The sequence below is a fragment of the Urocampus carinirostris genome, chromosome 8 (genome assembly GCF_059441175.1).
Source record: "Urocampus carinirostris isolate Australia breed hairy pipefish chromosome 8, RoL_Ucar_1.0, whole genome shotgun sequence".
Lineage (NCBI taxonomy): Eukaryota > Metazoa > Chordata > Actinopteri > Syngnathiformes > Syngnathidae > Urocampus > Urocampus carinirostris.
In genome coordinates this window covers 794,913-817,868 of record NC_142356.1, presented here as the reverse complement: position 1 = coordinate 817,868, position 22,956 = coordinate 794,913, and the positions used below count along the sequence as shown (strand labels likewise).

The window sequence follows — 22,956 nt, the reverse complement described above, 5'->3', positions numbered from 1 at the left end:
GAGTTACTATGTCGATAATTTAAAAAAAACAATAAAGGGGTTACTATGACGAAATTTCAGGAAAAACACAAAGGGGTTACTATGTCGAAAATGTTGAAAAAACACAAAGGGGTTACTATGTCGAAAATGTCAAAAAAACCACCAAGAGGTTAGTAAATCTAAAATTTTGGAAAAAACACAAATGGGTTAGTATGTCGAAAATGTTGAAAAAACACAAAGGGGTTACTATGTTGAAAATGTCGAAAAAACACAAAGGGGTTACTATGTCGAAAATGTTGAAAAAACACAAAGGGGTTACTATGTCGAAAATGTCGAAAAAAGACAAAGGGGTTACTATGTCGAAAATGTCGAAAAAACACAAAGGGGTTACTATGTCGAAAATGTCGAAAAAACACAAAGGGGTTACTATGTCGAAAATGTCGAAGAAACACCAAGGGGTTACTATGTCGAAAATGTTGAAAAAACACCAAGGGGTTACTATGTCGAAAATGTCGAAAAAACACAAAGGGTTTACTATGTCGAAAATGTTGAAAAAACACAAAGGGGTTACTATGTCGAAAATGTTGAGAAAACACAAAGGGGTTACTATGTCGAAAATGTTGAAAAAACACAAAGGGGTTAGTATGTCAAAAATATGAAAAAACACAAAGGGGTTACTATGTCGAAAATGTCGAAAAAACACAAATGGGTTAGTATGTCGAAAATGTTGAAAAAACACAAAGGAGTTACTATGTCCCTAATTTAAAAAAAACAATAAAGGGGTTACTATGACGAAATTTCAGGAAAAACACCAAGGGGTTAGTATGTCAAAAATGTCGAAAAAACACCAAGGGGTTACTATGTCAAAATTCTCGAAAAAAACACTAATGTCGGAAATTATGAAAAAACACAAAATGTCAAAAAAAACACAAAGGGGTTACTATGTCGAAAATGTTGAAAAACACAAAGGGTTTAGTATGTCGATAGTTTAGAAAAAACAATAAAAGGGTTACTATGACGAAATTTTGGAAAAAACACAAAGGGGTTACTATGTTAAAATTGTTGAAAAAAACTATTGTCGGAAATTATGAAAAAACATAAAACATTAGAAAAAACACAAAGGGGTTACTATGTCAAAATTGTCGAAAAAACACAAAGGGGTTAGTATGTTAAAATTATGAAAAAACACGAAATGTTAAAAAAAAAAAACACAAAGGGGTTACTATGTCGAAAATGTTGAAAAACACAAAGGGTTTAGTATGTCGATAGTTTAGAAAAAACAATAAAAGGGTTACTATGACGAAAATTTGGAAAAAAACACAAAGGGGTTACTATGTTAAAATTGTTGAAAAAAACTATTGTCGGAAATTATGAAAAAACATAAAACATTAGAAAAAACACAAAGGGGTTACTATGTCAAAATTGTCGAAAAAACACAAAGGGGTTAGTATGTTAAAATTATGAAAAAACACAAAATGTTAAAAAAAAAAAAACACCAAGGGGTTACTATGTCGAAAATGTCGAAAAAACACAAAGGGGTTACTATGTCGAAAATTTCGAAAAAACACAAAGGGGTTACTATGTCGAAAATTTTGAAAAAACTCAAAATGATTACTATGTTGAAAATTTTGAAAAACCACAACGGGGGTTACTATGTCGAAAATGTTGAAAAACACAAAGGGTTTAGTATGTCGATAGTTTAGAAAAAACAATAAAAGGGTTACTATGACGAAAATTTGGAAAAAAACACAAAGGGGTTACTATGTTAAAATTGTTGAAAAAAACTATTGTCGGAAATTATGAAAAAACATAAAACATTAGAAAAAACACAAAGGGGTTACTATGTCAAAATTGTCGAAAAAACACAAAGGGGCTAGTATGTTAAAATTATGAAAAAACACGAAATGTTAAAAAAAAAAAACACAAAGGGGTTACTATGTCGAAAATGTCGAAAAAACACAAAGGGGTTACTATGTCGAAAATTTCGAAAAAACACAAAGGGGTTACTATGTCGAAAATGTTGAAAAAACTCAAAATGATTACTATGTTGAAAATTTTGAAAAACCACAACGGGGGTTACTATGTCGAAAATGTTGAAAAACACAAAGGGTTTAGTATGTCGATAGTTTAGAAAAAACAATAAAAGGGTTACTATGACGAAATTTTGGAAAAAACACAAAGGGGTTACAATGTCAAAATTGTCGAAAAAAACTATTGTCGGAAATTATGAAAAAACATAAAACATTAGAAAAAACACACAGGGGTTACTATGTCAAAATTGTCGAAAAAACTCAAAATGGTTACTATGTCCAAATTTCGGAAAAAACAATAAAGGGGTTCCTATGTGGAAAATGTTGGAAAAAAAGGCATAAGGGTTAGGGTTAGGGTTAGCGTTAGGGTTAGGGTTAGGGTTAGGGTTAGGGTTTATGGTTTAGATTTAGGTTTAGGGTTAGGGTTAGGTCAAAAATTTTGAAAAAAAACACAAAATGGATACTATGTCGAAATTTCGGAAAAAAACACAAAAGGGTTACTATGTTTAAAATGTTGAATAAAAAAAGGCATTTTTTGGAAAAAGACCAAAACTGCTTACTCTTTGACGGCCCATGTGAGCGCCTTTGATTCAGATGCTGACCCTACCTCTCTTTGACAAATCCCACCTTGACATCAGCCTTTTGCCCCGCTATTGCTGGATTTTTTTCAAAATGGTGATCTTCTCCTTGAGCCCCAGATTTTGCCTCCTCCTCCCTTCTTGTGTCTTCGTCCAAGCGCCTTTGATTCTGACCCCGCCCCACACTGACAAATCCTGCCCATTATCAGCCTTTTGTTTCACGATATTTCAAACTTTTTTAACAAAAAAAACGTGAAAAAGCGGGTGTGCAAAATGATTCAGCCCCTTTACTTTCAGTGCAGCAATCTCTGTCCAGAAGTTCAATCAGGATCTCTGAATGATTCAATGTCGATCTAAATGACTAACGATGATCAATGGAATTCACCTGTCTTTGTATAAATGCACCTCTACTGTGATTGTCTCAGGGGTCTGTTTAAAGCGCAGAGAGCATCACGAAGAACGAGGCACACACCAGGCAGGTCCGAGATACTGTTCTATAATATTGAAACGGAAGGAATATCAGACCACTGCAAAACTACCAAGATGGGGCTGTCCCCCCAAACTTTCAGCTCATATGAGGAGAAAACTGATCAGACAACAATCGGTTGTATACTGCACAAATCTGGCCTTAATGGAAGAGTGGCAAGAAGGACGATATCCATAAAAAGTGTGGTTTAAAGTTTGCCACAAGCCAATTGGGAGACACTCCAAACATGTGAAAGAAGGTGCTCTGGTCAGATGAGACCAAAATCCAACTTTTTGGCAACAATGCGTAGAAGCAGCACAGCTCATCACCACTGTCAAACATGGTGGTGGCAGCATCATGGTTTGGGCCTGCTTTTCTTCAGCAGGGACAGGGAAGATGGTTAAAATCGATAGGAAGATGGATGGAGCCAAATTCTGGAAGAAAACCTGACGGAGTCTGCAAAAGACCTGAGACTAGGACGGAGATTTGTCTTCCAACAATGGAACGGCTCACCAAAAACATATCAAGGCGTTAGAATGTCCAAGACGAAGTCCAGACTTCAATCTAATTGACAATCTGTGGAAAGAACTGCTGTTCCATCCAACCTCACTGAGCTTGAGCTGTATTTGCAAGGAGGAATGGGCCAAAAGATCAGTTTCTCCATGTGCATAACGGATAGAGCGACTTGCAGCTGTCATTGCAGCAAAAGGTGGCGCTACACAGTATTAAGTCGACGGGGCTGAATCATTTTGCACACCCACTTTTTTTTTTTTTGTTTTGTTAAATTTTTTTAAAATATCCAATAAAATGGGTTCAACTTCATCTTTGTGTCCCACATATTGTTGATGCTTCAGAAGAAATGACACTTTTAGATCTTGAAGTCTGAAATGTGGCAAAAGGTGACAAAATTCAAGGGGGCCGAAGAGTTTCGCAAGCCCCGGTCCTATTTTCTGGGCAGCAGGTTTGTTTGCACCAGCAGGCGTCTCTTTACGCTCGACGGGAATCGGGCCGTCCCATTCTGGTCCGACCGGCTTCTTCCAAAAACAAAAAATCTCTTTCCAAAATAAAAAAAGAGACAAAAAGTTGATTGTATACCTTCACTTTTATTTTGAAATTAAGAGGCTGCTGATTATCATTTCTTACTTAGGCAAGTCTTGTATTTATTATCTATCCGAATGTTTTTTTTTCACATTGAATGGAATTCTTCTTTATGTTTGCCTTCCTTTTGGCCATATTTCCCTTTTTTACCATTTTATACTTTTCCTTTTTTTCTTTTCTCCTTTTTTGTGCTTTTTCTCTCTTCCCCTCTATTTTCCTTTTTTACCCATTTTATTTATTGTTTTCAATTTTCTTTTTTACTCTTTTTTCTTCCTTTCTGTTTTTTCTCCTTTTCCCATAGTTCCCATTTTTCCCATTTTCCAGATATTTTTCTTTTTTCCTTTTTGTGATTGATTACTTTTTTCTTTGGTTTTCTTTATTCTTTTTTGGCTTTTTCCTTTTCTTTTTCCCTTGGTTCACGTTTTTCTTGTTTTTGACCTTTTCCTCTTTTTCCCCCTTTAATATTGTTTTTCTCATTTTTCTTGTTTTATTCTCTTTTCCCCCTCTTTTCTCCTTTTTCTTTTCCCATTTTCCCTTCTTTTTAACCTCTTTATCCTTTTTCTTGTTTCTTTCCCCTATTTACCATTTTTTAACTATTCTCTTTTTTGGTTCTTTTTTCTTTGTCTTACTCTTGTTTCCTTAATTACCCTCTTTTTATGCTGCCCTTCTATATCCATTTCTCCTTTCACCTTTTCTCTCTATTTTTCTCTTCCTTAAAATGTTCTCTTTTTTTTTTACCCTTTCTTCTATATTTTCTTCCTTTTTTATCTAAGTCTCATTTTCCCCCCCTTTTATCCTTTTTTCCCTTTCCCTCTTCACATTGTGAATTTCTTTTTTTACTTTTTTTCTTTTCGGTTTCTCTATTTCTCCTTTTTAAAATTATTTTTTTCTGTTTTGCCTTTCAATTTTGTTTCTTCCCTTTTCCCCTCATTTCCTATTTTTTACACACTTTTCTTTTTTTTTCCCGCTTTCTCTTTTTCTTCTCGTATCCTCTTATTGCCCTGCTCTCCGTTTTCTTTTCTTCTTGTCATTCCAAATAGACATTTCTTGACTTGGGCCCATTTGTTAAAAAAGGAACACACGCTAAATCAATGTTTTTTTTTCCTTATTGACACGCTTTCCCTTTAATATCGGACGGTCTTTTATGAGCTGTTTCTCCAGCTGTTGTTCCACGATAAACAATGCTCCTCCCTCTTCTTGTCATCAATGATAACGGAGTGGATTTTTGAACGGGATCCGACGGGGGACGGACAATATTCCTAGAAAGTCTCCGATCGAATTTCCAGTAAAGGTCACCCGGCTTTATTTTCTCGACATCGATTCTTCATCCGGAGAAAAAGGGACGGATTCCAGGGAATAGATTTTATTCAGAATGTCACCAGACAGACACAGAAGACATATACTCCAGAAAATCCCACCACTTTCCAGGATTAAAAAACGCCGACCAAAAATAAAACCTTACCAATGAGATTTACAAGGTCTCCCCTGGAGATAAGGGGGCGGGGCTAGTCATTTAAGGGCGGGGCTAGTCATGTAGGGGCGGGGACAACAACCTCCCCCAGTCAAAAAGAAAATGGAGGATAAAACAAGGCTTCTAAAAACAATATAGTTCTGAATACAGATTGAAATGTTCATTGCGATGGTTCAGATTTCCGACAACTTCTTCATAAGACACTCTGGAGTTAAAGCTTTAACTCGGTGTTAAGGCTCTGCTTCGAAGATGATTCAACAATTACGCTTTCTTTTAGCATTCAATTAAATCCCGATGAATAACTCAATTTACAATTATGTTCCGTATTTATTCTCCATATGGTAATTGGAGCTAAATTGGAATGAACACAGAGTTAAAGCTTTAACTCAGTGTTAACGCTCCTTCTAAGATGATTCAACAGTTAAGCTTTCTTTCGGCATGCAGTTAAATCGCGATTAATGCCTCAATTTACACCCTAAAAATAGAAATGATGTTCCATGTTTATTCTCCATATTGTAATCGGAGCTAAATTGGAATGAACACAGAGTTAAAGCTTTACCTTTTGAAAGCATGCAATATGTCTTGAGAATTCATTCAGGATTAATGCTTTAACTCAGAATTCATTTAGAATGAGCTTTGCTTTTCTAATGGGTTCAAACGAGTGCGTTAAAAAGTGAATTGAATCTCCATAGTGTGGACCAAAACTTTCATTTAGAATTCACTCATTGTTAAGGCTCTTTAACTCACAATTAACTCAGCTGTAACACTTTACATTTTGATGGTACACATTTCAAGCCTTTCAAAAAAAACATTTATCTCCATGACGTAGCTGGAATTAAATCGAGATCAATGCTCTACCTCACAATTAACTCAAAGTTAAAGCTTTACGTTTTGAAAGCACGTAATATGTCTTGAGAATTCATTCAGGATTAATGCTTTAACTCAGAATTCATTGAGAATAAGCGTTGCTTTTCTAATGGGTTCAAACGGGTGCGTTAAAAAGTGAATTGAATCTCCATAGTGTGGACCAAAGACTTCATTTAGAATTCACTCATTGTTAAGGCTCTTTAACTCACAATTAACTCAGCTGTAAGGTTTTACATTTTGATGGTATACATTTCAAGCCATTCAAAAAAAAAAAACATTCATCTCCACAACATAGCTGGAATTAAATCTAGATCAATGCTCGACTTCACAATTAACTCCGAGTTAAAGCTTTAACTTTTGAAAAGACACATTTCAATATGGACATGATACTTAATCACCATAAGATGAAGTTGAGCGAAGGTAAAGGCTTTGACTCTGAGTTAAAGCTTTAACTTTTGATTTTGACACTCTTAAAACACATTTCAATGTGGACAGTATAAAGAGAATTGTAGATAAATGTTGTATGAAAGAAATCTTCAACTTCAGAAAGCACTGAACACTTTAACGATGATATTTAATCTCCGTGGGATGAAGACCAGCGAGGGTAAAGGCTTCGACTCTGAGTTAACTCAGAGTTAAAGCTTTAACTTTCGATTTTGACACTTTGAAAACACATTTCAATGTGGACAGCAGTAAGAGAATTCTAGATAAATGTCTGAAGGATATCTCCAACTTCTGAAAGCACACCTTTAACGACGATGTTTAATCTCCATAGAATGAAGTCGAGCGAGGGTAAAGGCTTGGACATGGAATTAACTGAGAGTTAAAGCTTTAACTTTTGAAAAGACTCATTTTGACACTTTGAAATCACATTACAATGGATGGTACAAAGAGAATTCTAGATAAATGTTGGCAGAAGGAAATCTTCAACTTCAGAAAACACACTTTGACGATGATATTTAATCTCAGTAGGATGAAGTCGAGCGAGGGTAAAGGCTTCGACTCATAATTAACTCAGAGTTAAAGCTTTAACTTTTGATATTGACACTTTGAAAACACATTCCAATGTGGACAGTATCAAGAGAATTCTAGATAAATGTTGTCAGAAGGAAATCTTCAACTTCAGAAAACACACTTTGACGATGATGTTTAATCTCCATAGGATGAAGTCTAACGAGGGTAAAGGCTTCGACTCATAATTAACTCGGAGTTAAAGCTTCAACTTTTGAAAAGACTCATTTCAATGTAGATAGTATAAAGAGAATTCTGGAAAAAGGAGGAAATCTTCCACTTCAGAAAGCAATGAACACTTTAACAATGATATTTAATCTTCACGGGATGAAGTGGAGCGAGGGTAAAGGCTTCGACTCGGAATTAACTCGGAGTTAAAGCTTTAAAGAGTCATTTCCCCACGAGGGCTTATCTCAGTCCGCCCACAACGCCCCACCCCCAGGAGCAGTCGGGTATTTCCAGTTTCAGGCGCAGCGCCTGTTGTCCCTCTTGCAGAGGATCTTCTTGAAGGACCTCCTGAAGTCGTTGTTGAAGATGGTGTAGATGATGGGGTTGAGGGCGCTGTTGCAATAGCCGAACCAGAAGAAGAACTTGAAGAGCGTGTCGGGCACGGCGCAGCCTCGGCACAGCGTCATTAGCATGTAGGTGAAGAAGAAGGGCAGCCAGCAGGCCACGAAAACGCCGATCACCACCGCCAGGACGAAGGTGAAGCGTTTCTCTCGATTCTGACGGCCTTTCCAACGACCGGCCGTCTTTTTGCCCGTCTCCCCGCCCGGTTTGACTTTGCCCCGCCCCTTGTTCGTCTTCCTCTTGCCCCGGCAGGGGTTGTCCACTTTATGGTCGGAAGATGTGGATTCCTCGGCGTCCACCGCGCCGTTGACGTTCCTCAACTGGATGTCCTCGTTGTCGCACTTGGGCCTGCGCTCGCCAGGGGGCGCCCTGGTCCTCTTCTTGGCGATCTGGTAGATGCGGACGTAAACCAGGACCATGATGACGCAAGGCAGGAAGAAGGATCCGATGCAGGAGGCGATGACGTACCAGCGATCGTTGTTGATCTGGCAGACGGGATCGGCCCCGGCGTTCTCCTTCTCCGCGGTGATGAGCGGCGGGAAGGAGATGACGGCGGCCAGTACCCAGACGATCACGATGATGCATTTGATGCGCCGGGGCGTCCGTTTCAGGTTGTACTCCACGGCTTTGGTGATGGACCAGTAGCGGTCCAGGCTGATGGCGCACAGGTGGGCGATGGAGGCGGTGCAGAACAGGACGTCCAAGGCCAGGTAGATCTCGCACCACACCTCGCCGAAGTACCAGTAGCCCATGATCTCGTTGGCCAGGGAGAAGGGCATCACCAGCGTGGCCACCAAAATGTCCGCCGACGCCAAGGAGACCAGGAAGAGGTTCTGCGGGGCCCGCAAGGCCCGACTGGTGAAGACGGCGATGATCACCAGGACGTTGCCGAAGACGGTGAGCAGGATGATGGTGCTGACCAGCGCCGTGAGCGGGAGCGCCGCCCGAGGGCCGAGGGGCTGGGGGCCGCCGAGGGTCTGGTTGCTGGCGTTTTCCGAACCCATGGGGGCGGGATGCCGGAGGAAGCGCTCAATCCCGCCGGGACGGAGTTTGCTCCGCCTGTAAATACAAATCGGGATCGTCAGAGACTTGCCGACGGTGTCCCGGACCCCGCCTCGTTCCCGTTTCTGGTAGGCGCTACGGGTCCTTTTGGATCAAGGACCAACAGGTTCTTCCCCAGGGTCATCGCCACCCAAATTTAAAACCCCTAGCTTTCAATCCTTGTTGGAAACTCAAAGACTCCTTCAAACCTTAGTCCTAAGGCCTAGTTGGAATCTGCAAAAATGCTTTAAAACCATAGTTGGTCTGCAAAGCCTATTTTTAAATCCAACTTGGTCAAGTCTCATAGGGATGCACAGACACGAAAATCAAGCTCACAACAAAATGTAAACATCATTATAGAATCAAAGTGTGTTTTCAGACTAGATTCAATGATTCTAGATTCTTGGCTCTTGCGATCATTAGAAGACCGGCATTTCACAACAGTATCTCGGACCTGCCTGGTGTGTTCCTCGTTCTTCATGATGCTCTCTGCGCTTTAAACAGACCTCTGAGACCATCACAGTGCAGAGAATTTATTCCACACAGGTGGATTCCATTGATCATTGTAAGTCATTTAGATCAACATTGAATCATTCAGAGAGCCTTACTGAACGTCTGGACAGAGTTTGCTGCACTGAAAGTAAAGCATTTTGCTCACCCACTTTTTCGTTTTTGTTTTTTTTTGTTAAAAAAGAAAATATCTGATAAAGTGTGCTCGAGCGGGAACCCTACTTGGAAACCCTTAAAACACTTTCATACCCGAGCTGAAAGCCTCGTTGGGAACCCTATAAACCGCATTCAACTCAAAATTTGAAGCTCAAAGACAAATTCAACCCTAAAAAAGGCTTTCAAACACAGATTTCAGGCCCTAGTGTCAGCCCGGACCCTAAACCAGTGATTCTTAATTATTCCGTCACTTAGTTGGAAACCCTATAATGAAGACAAAACCCGAGCTTAAAACCCTGGTTTTATTTTCAAAGCCTAGTCGGAAACCCTAAAAACGGTTAAAAACCCAAATACGAAGCAGAAATCCTGTCGGATATTCCCAATAACACTTCCAAGTCCCTGGATTCAAGGCGAAACCCTAGCCCATTTTAGCATCAAGTTAGGGTTTTAACGTGTTTGAAGGTTCTAACTAGGGTTTTAAACTATTTTGTATAAGCTTTAAATTTGTGTTTTGAAGCATTTCATGATTTTACTAGAAAATCCCAACGCCTTTCAGAACCGGTCTGCCCGCTACTCATCCTTAGGGAAGATACCATGCTGGATACCCCTGCCCTAGCATCAGCCCTATTTTACCCTAGCCCTACTTGGAAACCCTATTTGGGAAGACTTTAAAACCCATGTTTAACCTCAAAACCCTAGTTTACAACCCCAGTTGCGAACCCTAAAATACTTTAACATCCTATTATAAGGCGACCAACCTAACTTTAAACCCTTGTTGCAGTTTTAAACCCTGATTGCAAACCCTTAAAAATGCTTTAACCCCTAGCTTTTAAACCAAACCCTAATTGGAAACCCTGAGAGTGCTTTAAAGCCACCCAAACCCAAATCTTAAACCCTAGGCGGAAACCCTAAAATGCTTTTAACCCCTATTATGAATCCAACATCCTAGCTTTAAACCCTAGCTGCAGTTTAAAACCCTGATTGGGAACCCTTCAAAGTGCTTTAAAGCCCTAGTTTAAAGCCCTAGCTTAAAGACCTAGTTCAACGCCAAAACCCTAGGTTTAAACCCTTTGTTTGGAAACATGAAAACCCCTTAAAACCCTAGTTTGATGCCAAAACGCAAATCTGAAAAGCAAGGCTGGAACGCTAAAAGTGCTTTAAAGCCACCCAAACCCAAATCTTAAACCCTAGATGGAAACCCTAAAATGCTTTTAACCCCTACTATGAATCCAACACCCTAGCTTTAAACCCTAGCTCCAGTTTTAAACCCTGATTGGGAACCCTTAAAGGTGCTTCAAAGCCCTAGTATGCATGTATGCATGTCTAGATATAGATAGATAGATAGAGATGTCTAAAAAGATAGATGTCTAGATCTAGATTTTCAAACATGTTAAGTGACATTATTTTGTCGTTGACTCATTGTTTTTGTCCTGTTTTTATTTTAATGTTCGAAATAAAACTTTTCATTCATTCATTCATAGATAGCTAGATACTTTATTCATCCCCGTAGGGAAATTGAGCCCTATTTTAAAGCCCTAGTTTAACGGCGAAACCCTAGGTTTCAACCCTTGTTTGGAAAGACGAAAACCCTTAAAACCCTAGTTTGAAAACGCAAATCTAAAAAGCGAGGTGCGAACCCTAAAAGTGCTTTGAAGCCCTAGTTTAACCCCCAAACCTGAGGTTTTAAACCCCTGTTATGAAGCCAACACCCAAGTTTCAAAACCTCCTTGGAAAGCCTGAAAACCCTTCAAACCCCTAAAACGTCCACCGCGTTCTTATCAATAACAAAAAAGAAAACAAATATTGACTCCGTGTGACGTCACTGAGCGACTCCAAACTCTCCTCCTCGCCTATGACGTCACGAGCGCTCGAAAAAATGCTAAAATGACGTTACCCGAGGCAACGCTGACCCCTCCTGGTGCGAATTCTTCAACCGGATCATCGGGAAACCGACCAGATCCCAACCTGGATTCGAACCCGGTACCGAACAGGTGCGCTTTCTGCGTGGTGCCGCCGGCGCGCGGCTCATGATCCGAATCCGATCGAGATCGGAACCGAAGCGCGTTGGAACGGCGACGGGGAGGCGAAGTAGTTGCTGGTCGATCTCCGACTGGGCTGGATGAGGGACAGGCGCTGGTTTTATAGGCGCGGGGGCGCGCCGGATTCGAGGGACGCGCGGGCGCGCGCCTTGGACGCGGATCGGAAAGGCGAAGGAGGAAACTCAGGTGGGAGGGAGAGACTCATCTCGAGCTGACTGACGATCTTTGTCCCTTCCAGTCATTCGAATATTCGAATATTTGAGTGAAACTCAAGGTTTTTTTTCTAGTTGTACAACTTTACTTTTATTTTTGTAGCATTTCTGTAGTCGTTTATTTTTCGTAGTATTTTCATAGTCATATTTTATAAAATTGCTGTTGTATATCTGTCGTTTTTTGTTGCATTACAGTAGTTTTAGGATTTTAGTAACTTGGGAGTATTACTGTAGTATATCTGTCATATTTTGTAGTATATAGTAGCATTTTTATTTTATTTCTATAACATTTATGTTGTATAACTGTTGTATTTCAGTAGTAGTATCGTCAATTTTTGTGATTTTAGTAACTTGGGAGTATTACTGTAGTATATCTGTCATATTTTGTAGTATATCTATAGTAGCATTTTTGTTTTATTTCTATAGAATTTCTGTTGTATAACTGTCATATTTTACTATTATTATAGTAGTATTTTTGCTTTTAGTATTTTTGTAGTATTAATGAAGAATTTTCAGTATTTGTTGTGTCTTGTAGTATTTTGGTCGTATATTACCAAATATTTGTTGCATATCTGTAATATTAGAGTCATTTTATGATTTTGGAATTTTTTTAGTATCACTGTATTTTTCAGTATTTTTGAAGTATTTCTGTCATATTTTGTAGTCTTTGCATAGTCGAATTTGTTGTTGTATACAATTGTATAGTATTTTCGTAGTACAGTATTGATGTGGTTTTGTTTTTGTAAAGTCTTTGTTGTATCAACATATATTTTTTTCTAGTACTGCTGTAGTTGTGTTTATGCAGTATTTCTGTTATAATACTTCAATAGTATTTCTGAAGACAGTTCTCTTATAGTGTTTTGTATTTTGTAGTTATATTTATGTAGAAGTATTTTGATGTATTTCCAAAGCAGTATTTCAGTCGTATTTTTGTCATATTTATGTATTAAAAAAAACATCTCAATGATCTACAGTACATATATATAAGTGCTCTTGGGAGCCTCCTAGTGGTCGTAGGGCTGTAAACAGCCGGTTAGCTCGCTCATCTCTTGGGTTGGCTCTGGTTGGGAGGATGACTTTAAAAATGTAATCGGATACAATAACAAACGACCCGTCGAAACGCGTCATCCGTAACGTCGTCCGAATACCGGAATCCTAAAGTATCGTCACACAATCGCTGGCCGTCGACGCTGAAGAGCGAGTCGACGCTTTACAACGGAACGGCGACCAGATGATGAAGGTGCTGTATCTCGGTCAGATCAGGAAGCTTCTCCCTCTACCGGTAACAATAGAAAACCCGGTAGCGGCGGTGTCACGCGGGGGGAGCAAACCGCGACCGAAAACCGGCCCGGGGAAGAAGGATGGGCGCCGCCAGGCTGTGCGTGCCCAAGACACACTGCAGGAAGTGGTGCCCAGGCGGTTAAGGGATCCGGGAACCTAGTATTACTGTAGTCATCAAGGGCTATACAAATACACACGACAATATCGTAATACTACAAAAATACTATTGTAAAACTTTAAAATGACATTGTGTAATATATGAGCAGGAGATGGCACTGTATTGTCTAATGCGAAGAAAAAGCAGTGCCAAATGAGCACAGCGTAGCAGCAAGATGCAAGACAAAGATGGCAGTGACGACTAGGGAGGGATTCTGATATGTACAACAAATACACATTTCTCAATATTTATGGAAATAAGAATTAGTAAGGTAGTTCATGCATTTCTGGCTAGGTTTTCAATCAGTATTTATTCTTTTTACTGAATGAAGTGGCTTTTTTGCGTCACTAGGGGGCACTAAACATGACACACGGTCCTTTTAAGTTAAAAATAAGAAAATAATACTATGGTCCCAAAATACAACTACAAAACACCACAATAACAAACACACTAGTACTCAAAAACAATACTAAAATACCACAGAAATGCTACAAAATACTAAAAAATGTTATCGTAATACTTGAAAACGATATTGTGTCGTATAGAAGCAAGAGATGGCACTGTGTTGTCTCTAGCCAAGGAAAAGCAGTGGCCAAAGAGTAAAGCGTAGCAGCAAGATGCCAGACCAACAGGGCAGCCACTGTTAAATATGGATTTTAAAGAAAAAACTAGAAATATTTCTAAAAAAGAACGTTGATATGACCGTTCATGTATTTTTGGCACCCCCAGGAGGCTCCGGATATGACACACTGCCCCTTTAAGAATCTGCTTTTTCTTTTTCTGAAGTTTGCGTTGCCTGGGAAACGCCCAACTCTGGATTCTGGATTTCAAAATAATACTAAAAGCGATGGGTAAACAATGAAGTTTTCGGGCTTTTCCAAGAAGTACTGAGTACGTGCTCCACTACATGTATTTTCCCTCCCAGAGGAGAGATTAGAAAATTCCCCGCTCGCTTTTGGAGAATAAGATGTTTATATCTATTTGAAAGTGGAACATTTATAACTGCAAGTAGTATTTTTTATTGTAGTATTTTGGCAGTAAATCCATAGTATTTTTATAGTGTTTCTGTAGTATTTTTGTCATATGATGATTTTTCGTTTTATATCTCTAGTACTGTTGTCGTATTTCTGTTGTAGTTTTATAGTACTTTCATTGTAGAATTTCTGTATTATAAGTGTAGTAGTTCTTGTAGTAATGCTGCAATAGTATTTTTGTATTTTTATAGTATTTCAGCAGTAGCGTTATAGTAGTAAATCCATAATATTTTCTAGTGTTTCTGTAGTTTGATTGTAGAGTTTTTCTATTATATATGTAGTAGTTTTGTACTAATGCAGCAATAGTATTTCTATATTTTTCTGCAGTCAGATTTGGGGATTTTTTTGTAGTATTTCTGCAATAGTATTTTGGTAGTAAATCCAGAGTAATTTTCTAGTGTTTCTGTCGTATTTTTGTCAAATGAGGGTTTTTCGTTTTAAATCTCTAGTACTTTTGTAGTCTTTCTGTTGTGGTTTTCTAGTAGTTTGATTGTAGAGTTTTTGTATTATATCCATAGAAGTTTTGTAGTCATGCTGCAATCATATTTTTGTATTTTTCTGCAGTCAGATTTTTGTATTTTTTGTAGTATTTCTACATTCGTATTTTGGTAGCAAATCCATAGTATTTTTCTAGTGTTTCTGTCATATTTTTGTCATACGATGATTTTTGTTGTATATCTCTAGTACTTTTGTAGTATTTCTGTTGTGGTTTTCTAGTAGTTTTATTGTAGAGTTTTTGTATTATATCTGTAGCAGTTTTGTAGTAAAGCGGCGATAGTATTTTTTGTATATTTCTGCAGTCAGATTTTTGGATTATTTGTGGTATTTTCTACCGTTTCTGTAGTATTTTTTTCATTTTCGTTTTATATCTCTAGTACTTTGTAGTATTTCTGTTGTGGTTTTCTAGTAGTTTTATATCTGTAGTATTTTATATTTCTGCAGTCAGATTTGGGGATTTTTTTGTAGTATTTCTGCAGTAGTATTTTGGTAGAAAATCCATAATATTTTCTAGTGTTTCTGTCGTTTTTTGTTATGATTTCTTTCATTTTATATCTCTAGTAGTTTTGAAGTATTTTAGTTGTAGTTTTCCAGTATTTTCATTACAGAGCTTTTGTATCGTATCTGTCGTAGTTTTGTAGTAATGCTGCAATAGTATTTTGGTATATTTCTGCAGTCAGATTTTTGAATTTTTTTGGAGTATTTTCTAGTGTTTCAGTAGTTTTTGTTGTTGTCATATGATGACTCTTTGTAGTGTTTCTGTTGTAGTTTTCAAGTATTTTCATTGTAGAATCTTTGTATTATATGTGTAGTAGTTTTGTAGTAATGCCGCAATAGTATTTCCTTATATTTCTGCAGTCAGATTTTTTTTATTTTTGTAGTATTTCTGCAGTTGTATTCTGGTAGTGTTTATGTAGTTTCTTTTTGTAATTTAATGTTTTACATCTCTATTACTTTTGTGGGATTTCAGTTGTAGTTTTCTAGTATTTTCATTGTAGAGTTTTTGTATTATATTTGTAATTTTGTAGTAATGCCGCAATAGTATTTTTGTATTATTTCTGCAAACGATTTTTGCAGCATTTCTGTAGTATTTTGTTGCATTACTGTGGTTTTAATTTTTTAGTATTTGTGCAGTAGTATTTTTATAGTAAATCCATTGTAGCATTTTTGTAGTGTTACCGTATCTTTGTAGCAACTTCATAGTACAATTTGTATTGTACATTTGTTGCAGTTTTCCAGTATTTCCATTGTACACTTTTTGTTAGATATATGTCGTATTCTTGTATTTCCATCGTAGATTTTTTGTAGCGTATCCGTAGTATTTCAATCCTAATATTTGGTGTTTTGTATCACAGTATAACGATAGTGGTATCTTTAGTGTATATTTCTGTAGTAGAATTTCCACTGTAGTATTTTCATGATATTTCTAAAAAGCGTGAATAAAATCTAACAAAATAACAAAAACTTTGAAGAGATTTAAGAGAAAAAAATATTGCTAATTCACGAGAAATGAGCCATTACCAAGAAAAAAAAATGAAGGAGAAAAAAAAAAGGCAGTTTATCTATTGCGAGCGTTTTCTTGACCACTAGGTGGTGCTAAATAATACACACCGCCTCTGACTGAAAAAATATGACGAATTGACTCGAATTGAACCAAAACTGTGGTGTTGTTACAAAAAGGCAACATAAGCGACATATTGAATGGAAATATTCTTGAGACATTACAAAATGGCGAAACTGTGAAAAACAAACAAAAATCATGAAGAAAACCTCAGATATCAAAGAAAAATATGTCATTTTTGCAACAATACTGAGATAAAATATGACAAAAGTAATATATTGATATTTGTATTTGTGATTCGTATTTTTACTGCAACCAACTTCAAGTGAAATGAATGAAAAGTGCTTTGTATTGCTTAAATAAACGCAATTCTTGAAGTATTCTTTTTTGTTTGCGTAAACAAATACAACTCTATATTTAAAAGACAAAATTCAAGCTTTGCTGCTGCTGGTGGTGGGGAAAATGTCTTCTTATTTTACCCGAATTTAAAAATTTAAAATATATATTTTTTAAAACTGCAGATTAAAGAGACATTTTTTAAGAGGCCTCGCTGCATTTTTTTCTACAGTGCTGGTTGCCTAGCAACCCCCGGTCAAGCATTTTCATTCGTCGTCAAGCAACGTGAATCACTTCCGGTTTTTTACTCTGGATTTTCAAAATAAATACAGAGATGAAGGAAGACCGGAATTCGATCCTTTTTTGCTATTTAGAATTATTGATGACGTTTGGAGGAAAAGAACGAAAATAAATGAAACAATAACACGAACGATAACAGAGCAGAGCGTAGCAGCAAGATGTCGGACAAAGATAGCGGCGACTGCTAGGTATGGATGGTGCTATGTAAAAGAAATACAAATGAATACTTGGAAAAATCAAAATCTCTACAATACTTGATGCATTTTTCCTAGTATTCAAATCAATATTTGGTTTTCTTGTACCACTAGGTGGCCCCCAATATAACACACTGTCCCTTTAACTCAAAATATGACAGTAATATTAAATACAAAACTACACTACAATAATTAATTCATAGTAATAATACTACAAAAATACTACTTCAGAATACTACAAAAATACAACTACAAGGAAGTACAAAAACTATATTAAAATAAGACAGAAATGCGACAGTATACTACAAAAATACTATCATAATACTCTGAAATGACATTGTGTAATATATAAGCACTAGAATAAAGTATTTTGCCACTAGGGGGCACTAAAGATGACACACTGTCCTTTTAAGTTAAAAATAATAAAAATAACATGATTGTACCAAAATACAACTACAATAACAAAACTACAGTAATACAACTTTGGGAGTACCACAAAAACGATACTAATATACCACAGAAATGCAACAAAATACTATCGTAATACTACAAAAATACTATCAAAATACTTTAAAATGACATTATGTAATATATGAGCACTAAAATAAAGGATTTTTGCCACTAGGGGGCACTAAACATGACACACCGTCCTTTTAAGTTAAAAATAAGAAAATAATACACTGGTACCAAAATACAATTACAATAACAAAACTACAGTAATACAACTTTGGGAATACCACAAAAAGGATACTAAAATACCACAGAAATGCTACAAAATACTATAGTCGAACTACAAAAATGTAATCGTAATACTTAAAAACGACTTTGTGTCATATAGAAGCACGAGATGGCACCGTGTTGTCTCAAGCCAAGGAAAAGCGGTGTCAAGGGTAGCAGCAAGATGCCAGACCAACAGGGCAGCCACTGTTAAATATGAATGTCAAAGAAACAACTAGGAATATTTCTAATAACTAACAATAACACGAACCCCCCCCACACACACACACACACAATGTTCCCCCCCCCAAGCTCGTAAAAGTCCAAAGAGTCTCAAAGGCCTGCACAGATCAATGACTATTATGACAGCATCCCCTGATCTAAAACCTACATGAGGGCAAGGTAAAACTCAAAACCTAGGTCAAGTCAAGTCTTGTTTGTTTGGGACACCCTTAATCCCAAAGAGTCTCAAAGGGCTGCACAGACCACAAATGATTGCAAACCACAGACTATTATGACACCATCCCCTGATCTGGAACAAACATGAGGGCAAGGAAAAACTCAAAAACCTCAAGATGAGGAAAATGAAGAAACCTTGAGAAGGGACAGTCTCAAAGAGCTGCAAAGACCACAGACTAATTATGACACTATCCCCTGATCTAAAACCGACATGCGGGTCAGGAAAAACTCAAAAACCTCAAGTCATATTAGCCATATTTATTTGTATAGTCCTTTATCACAAGGAGTCTCAAAGGGGTACACAGACCATAACTATTGCAAACTACGGACCATCCCCTGATCTAAAACCAACATGCGGGTCAGGAAAAACTCAAAAACATGAGGAAAATGAGAAACCTTGAGAAGAGGCCTCACAAGTCGCCATCTCTCTTCCAGGAAAAAACAATAAATGTCGTAAAGTCTAAATGAAACATTAGGAGTTTCTCAATATCGTCCGGGCCGTAAAGTGGAGCGAGTGCGGACGGTCGATCCCCGGGCGAGCGAAATCGAACGTCGCGGTTTGTGCCGAGGCGCGGCTTTCGCTAAATTGCCGGCAAAGTGAAAGTTATTGGCGCCCGTAAATAGCGGCCGCGGCCGCCTTTCATTTATTTGCTGTAAGTGGGCTCGTTTTTCATCTCGGGGAGCAAGAATTTCAGCCTTTGAGCGCTCGCGAAGACGCCCTCCATCAGGTTACGGTTTGAAACGAGGAATAAGGTTCAAAAGTCAATCGAGGGCTTGGGATTTGGTTTTACAACTAAAAGTCTGGTCTCCTAATCAAAGGTTTGAAACAATTCAGGAGTTCAAACTACATGTTTGGGTTTTCAACAGAGTTTAGGGTTCCTATGATGGATAAGGTTCAGAACTAAGGTTTTGGTTGCAAATTAGGGTTTTAAAAAAAGGTTTTATTAGGGTTTTGAGTTTGGCTTGATATGATTAAAATGCAGGAAAACCCCAAATATGAGACCAGGAATTCGAAACCCTGACTCTTTAAAACCCTAATTTCTTTGAGTCAGCCTCAATCAGGTTACGGTTTGAAACTATGAATAAGGCTCTATATCGGGGGCTTAAAGTCGATTGAGGGCTTCGAATTAGGGTTTACAACTAAGCGTTTAGTCTCCTAATCAAAGGTTTGAAACTATTCAGGACTACAAGTTAGGGTTTTCAACAGAGTTTAGGGTTCCTATGATGGATAAGGTTCAGAACTAAGGTTTTGGCCACAAATTAGGGTTTTAAAAAAAGGTTTTAGGGTTTCAACCTAGAGTTTTGGCTTGATATGATTAAACTGCAGGAAAACCCCAAATATGAAACGAGGAACCAAGTTTGAAACCCTGACTCTTTAAAACCCTAATTTGAAGTCAAAATGATTGAAAGCAAAAAGCAAAACCCTCCAAAAACCCTTTAAGACCTTAATTTGAGGCTAAGGCCCTAGATTAAGAGCAAAACCCACCAAAAAGCTCGAAAACCTTTATCTGAGGCTGAAATCCTTGTTTGAAACCTGAATAACGCATGATGGATAAGGTTCAGAACTAAGGTTTTGGCCACAAATTGGGGTTTTAAAAAAAGGTTTTAGGGTTTCGAACTAGAGTTTGGCTTGATATGAGTAAAATGCAGGAAAACCCCAAATATGAGACCAGGAATCAAGTTCGAAACCCTGACTCTTTAAAACCCTAATTTGAAGTCAAAATGATTGTTTCAAAGCAAAACCCTAAAAACAATGAAAGACCTTTATTTGAAGCCAAAATCCTCGTTTAAGTCCAGAGTTTTAAAGCCCAACAAAACCCCTTAAAACCCCAATGAGGCTAAGGCCCTTGTTTAAAAGCAAAACCCACCAAACACCTTGAAAACCTTTGAGGCTGAAATCCCCGTTTGAAACCTGAAAAACGCTTTGAAACCCCAATTTAAAATCTCCGTTTACAACCAGAGTTGAAAACTCCCCAAAACACCTCAAAACCCTCATTTGAAGCTGAATTCTAGTTTTGAAACACAAAAACGTTTTCAAACTCTAATTTAGTTCAAAACCTAAATAATGCTTTAAAACCCTACCGCAAGCCAAAACCAGAGCCCTAACAGAACTTGGACCCAAAAAAAAAAAAAAAAAAAACTTGATTTGAGGCCAAAATCTTAGTCTGAAACCTTAAAAACTCTTTAAAACCTTCATTTGCAGCCAAAATCCTCATTTCACCCCTGGAAAACTCTTTACAACCTTAATTTAAAGCCCAAATCCTAGTTAAAAAAAAAATCACAAAAAACACTTGAAACCCAAATTTCAAGGCAAATTTCTAGATTGAAATCTGTGTGGGATCTCCTAAAAACGCTTTAGAAGCCTGATTTGAAGCTGAAACCCTAACATTTCTTTAAAGCCCGACTTTCAGCCAGAAATAATAGGGTTTGGGTTCCGAATCGGGGTTTCAAACAGACTAAATCCCCCTTAGAGTTTTAAACTTGAGACCCAGGTTTCAATATCCTAGGATTACCAATTCAGGTTTGAAAGTAGGTTCTGGTTTTAGGTCAAGGTTTTAAATTCGAGGCTTGGGATTCATTGTCTTGTTTAGGGTTTCAAATCAGAGTTTTAAGGTAAGTTTTTCTTTTAAGTTCATTTCTTAAACTTCAGACTCGGGGTTCAATGCTAACATGAGTGGCTAGAGAAGGAGACAGTGGGAAAAACAATGAAAAATCCTTTGAAATCAAGGTTTTAATGTGAGCCTGGGATTCAGGTTTAGGGGAACAGATCGAAGATTTCGTGGAGGATTTGGATCTCAAAGTCAGGTTTTAAATTTAAATTGGGTTCTAACTTGCAGATAGAGTTTTATAGTCGGGTTTGGGTTTTAAATGAGGTTTTGATTTTTTAGATTAACACAGCCGATAAAATATGGGCTTTTGGGTTTCATACTGGGTAGGGTTTCAAACTAAGCATTGTGTTTGAAAGGGCAGCGGTGAAAGGATCCTTGTTTTGGGCTAAACATTGTGCCGTGACGTCACACGCCAGTTCAAATTGGCGTCCGGGTTTCGAATTAGAGCTGCAAAGAAGGGTTCGAGGTTTTAAACTTTAGACTCAGGTTTAAAAATTGGGTTTGGTTTGAATATGGGGGTTTTCATTTGAGACCAAGTTTCAACGTAGGCTTTAGGGTTCGAATGAGGTTTTTAAAGTAGGCTTTGGTTTTAAATGAGGGTTCTAACCATATGACGTCAGGTTGGGTTTCAAGTTAAGGTTTGATTTAAGGGAGTATGATTTAGGGGTGTCCAAGTAGGGATTGGTTTAGAATCATGTTTCTAAATTTGAGACTATGGTTTTAAAGTGGGGTTTAGGGTTCCATTCTGAGACTTTGGATTGAGAATTGGGTTAAGTGTCTCAAATGAAGGTTTGATTTTATTTTGGGTTTGAAACTTGAGACTCTGGATTTGATGTTGGGTTTAGGGTTTCAATTTTTGGTTTCAGAGTATGGTTTTTCGGTTTCACACAACGGTTTTAAATTTGAGACTGTGGTTTATAACTAGGGCTTTAACTTGGGACTCAGCTTTAGTGTCTTGAATGAGCATTTTAGAGTATGGTTTGGGTTTCAAATTCGGATTTAAAATTGAGAGTAAAAGAATGATTTGTGGTTTGACAATAGGAATCCGATTATTTTTGGATCGTTGTTTCAGACACACCGTTTAAAAGATGGGCTTTGGGTTCCAAGTTATCGGTTTAAACTGCAGGTAGGGTTTCAAACTAAGTTTTTTTGTCCCAATTCCTGGGGTAAACACTGCTCTATAACGCCCCCCGTGTTTTTTCCTATCCTTAAGTTGACCAGCAGAGGGTGCCGTTGCACAGGGGCAGGGATTTACTTCACGGGAAATGTAGTTTTTTTTTTAATATCAGTACATTTATAATTCATTTCTGAATCAGTAGAATCTATTTTACAACAGTAGCAACTTCAACTATAAGAATAAGATGACATAGTATATTTACTTTTACTTTATAAATGTGTTTAAAAGCCTTTATTGAAGTCTTAATGCCCAATTAGGTTTGATTGATTTATTATGGGAAATAGGTCATTCATTACCAATTTCAGTTACACATTTCAAGCAATTGTTTTCTTGGTAAAATCACATTTAGCTTAAAATAAGCAGAGTCATCCTGCACACACAAATATGTATGTATATTTTACTCGTTTTCTCAAATTGTGTTATTCAATATATTGTTTTAAATGAACAAAATGATTTAGCCTCTGCTATCTCTCTTTAATTGTGTCTCTACTTGTAAACTACCTTTAGTTTTTCTTTGTTTTTGAAGACAAATCCATCCAAAAAAACGAAGTGACTCGAGACAGTGGAATAAATGGAAGATTCTTGCACGACGGGGCTCGTTTTAA

The 22,956-nt window shown here is 37.5% G+C and overlaps 1 protein-coding gene across 1 annotated transcript; it reads right to left on the bottom strand.

Moving 5' to 3' along the window:
* Window positions 1–5,398: 5,398 nt before the first annotated feature.
* Window positions 5,399–9,087, bottom strand: adra2a (adrenoceptor alpha 2A). The gene has a single exon (XM_088341227.1). It carries the CDS (start codon window positions 9,072–9,074, stop codon window positions 7,965–7,967), a length of 1,110 nt encoding a protein of 369 aa, XP_088197353.1. The 5' UTR covers window positions 9,075–9,087; the 3' UTR covers window positions 5,399–7,964.
* Between the last annotated feature and the right edge of the window lie 13,869 nt (window positions 9,088–22,956).

Coding starts and splice junctions, on each gene's coding strand:
- adra2a (XM_088341227.1), bottom strand. CDS start 9,074: ATGGGTTCGGAAAACGCCAGCAACCAGACCCTCGGCGGCCCCCAGCCC.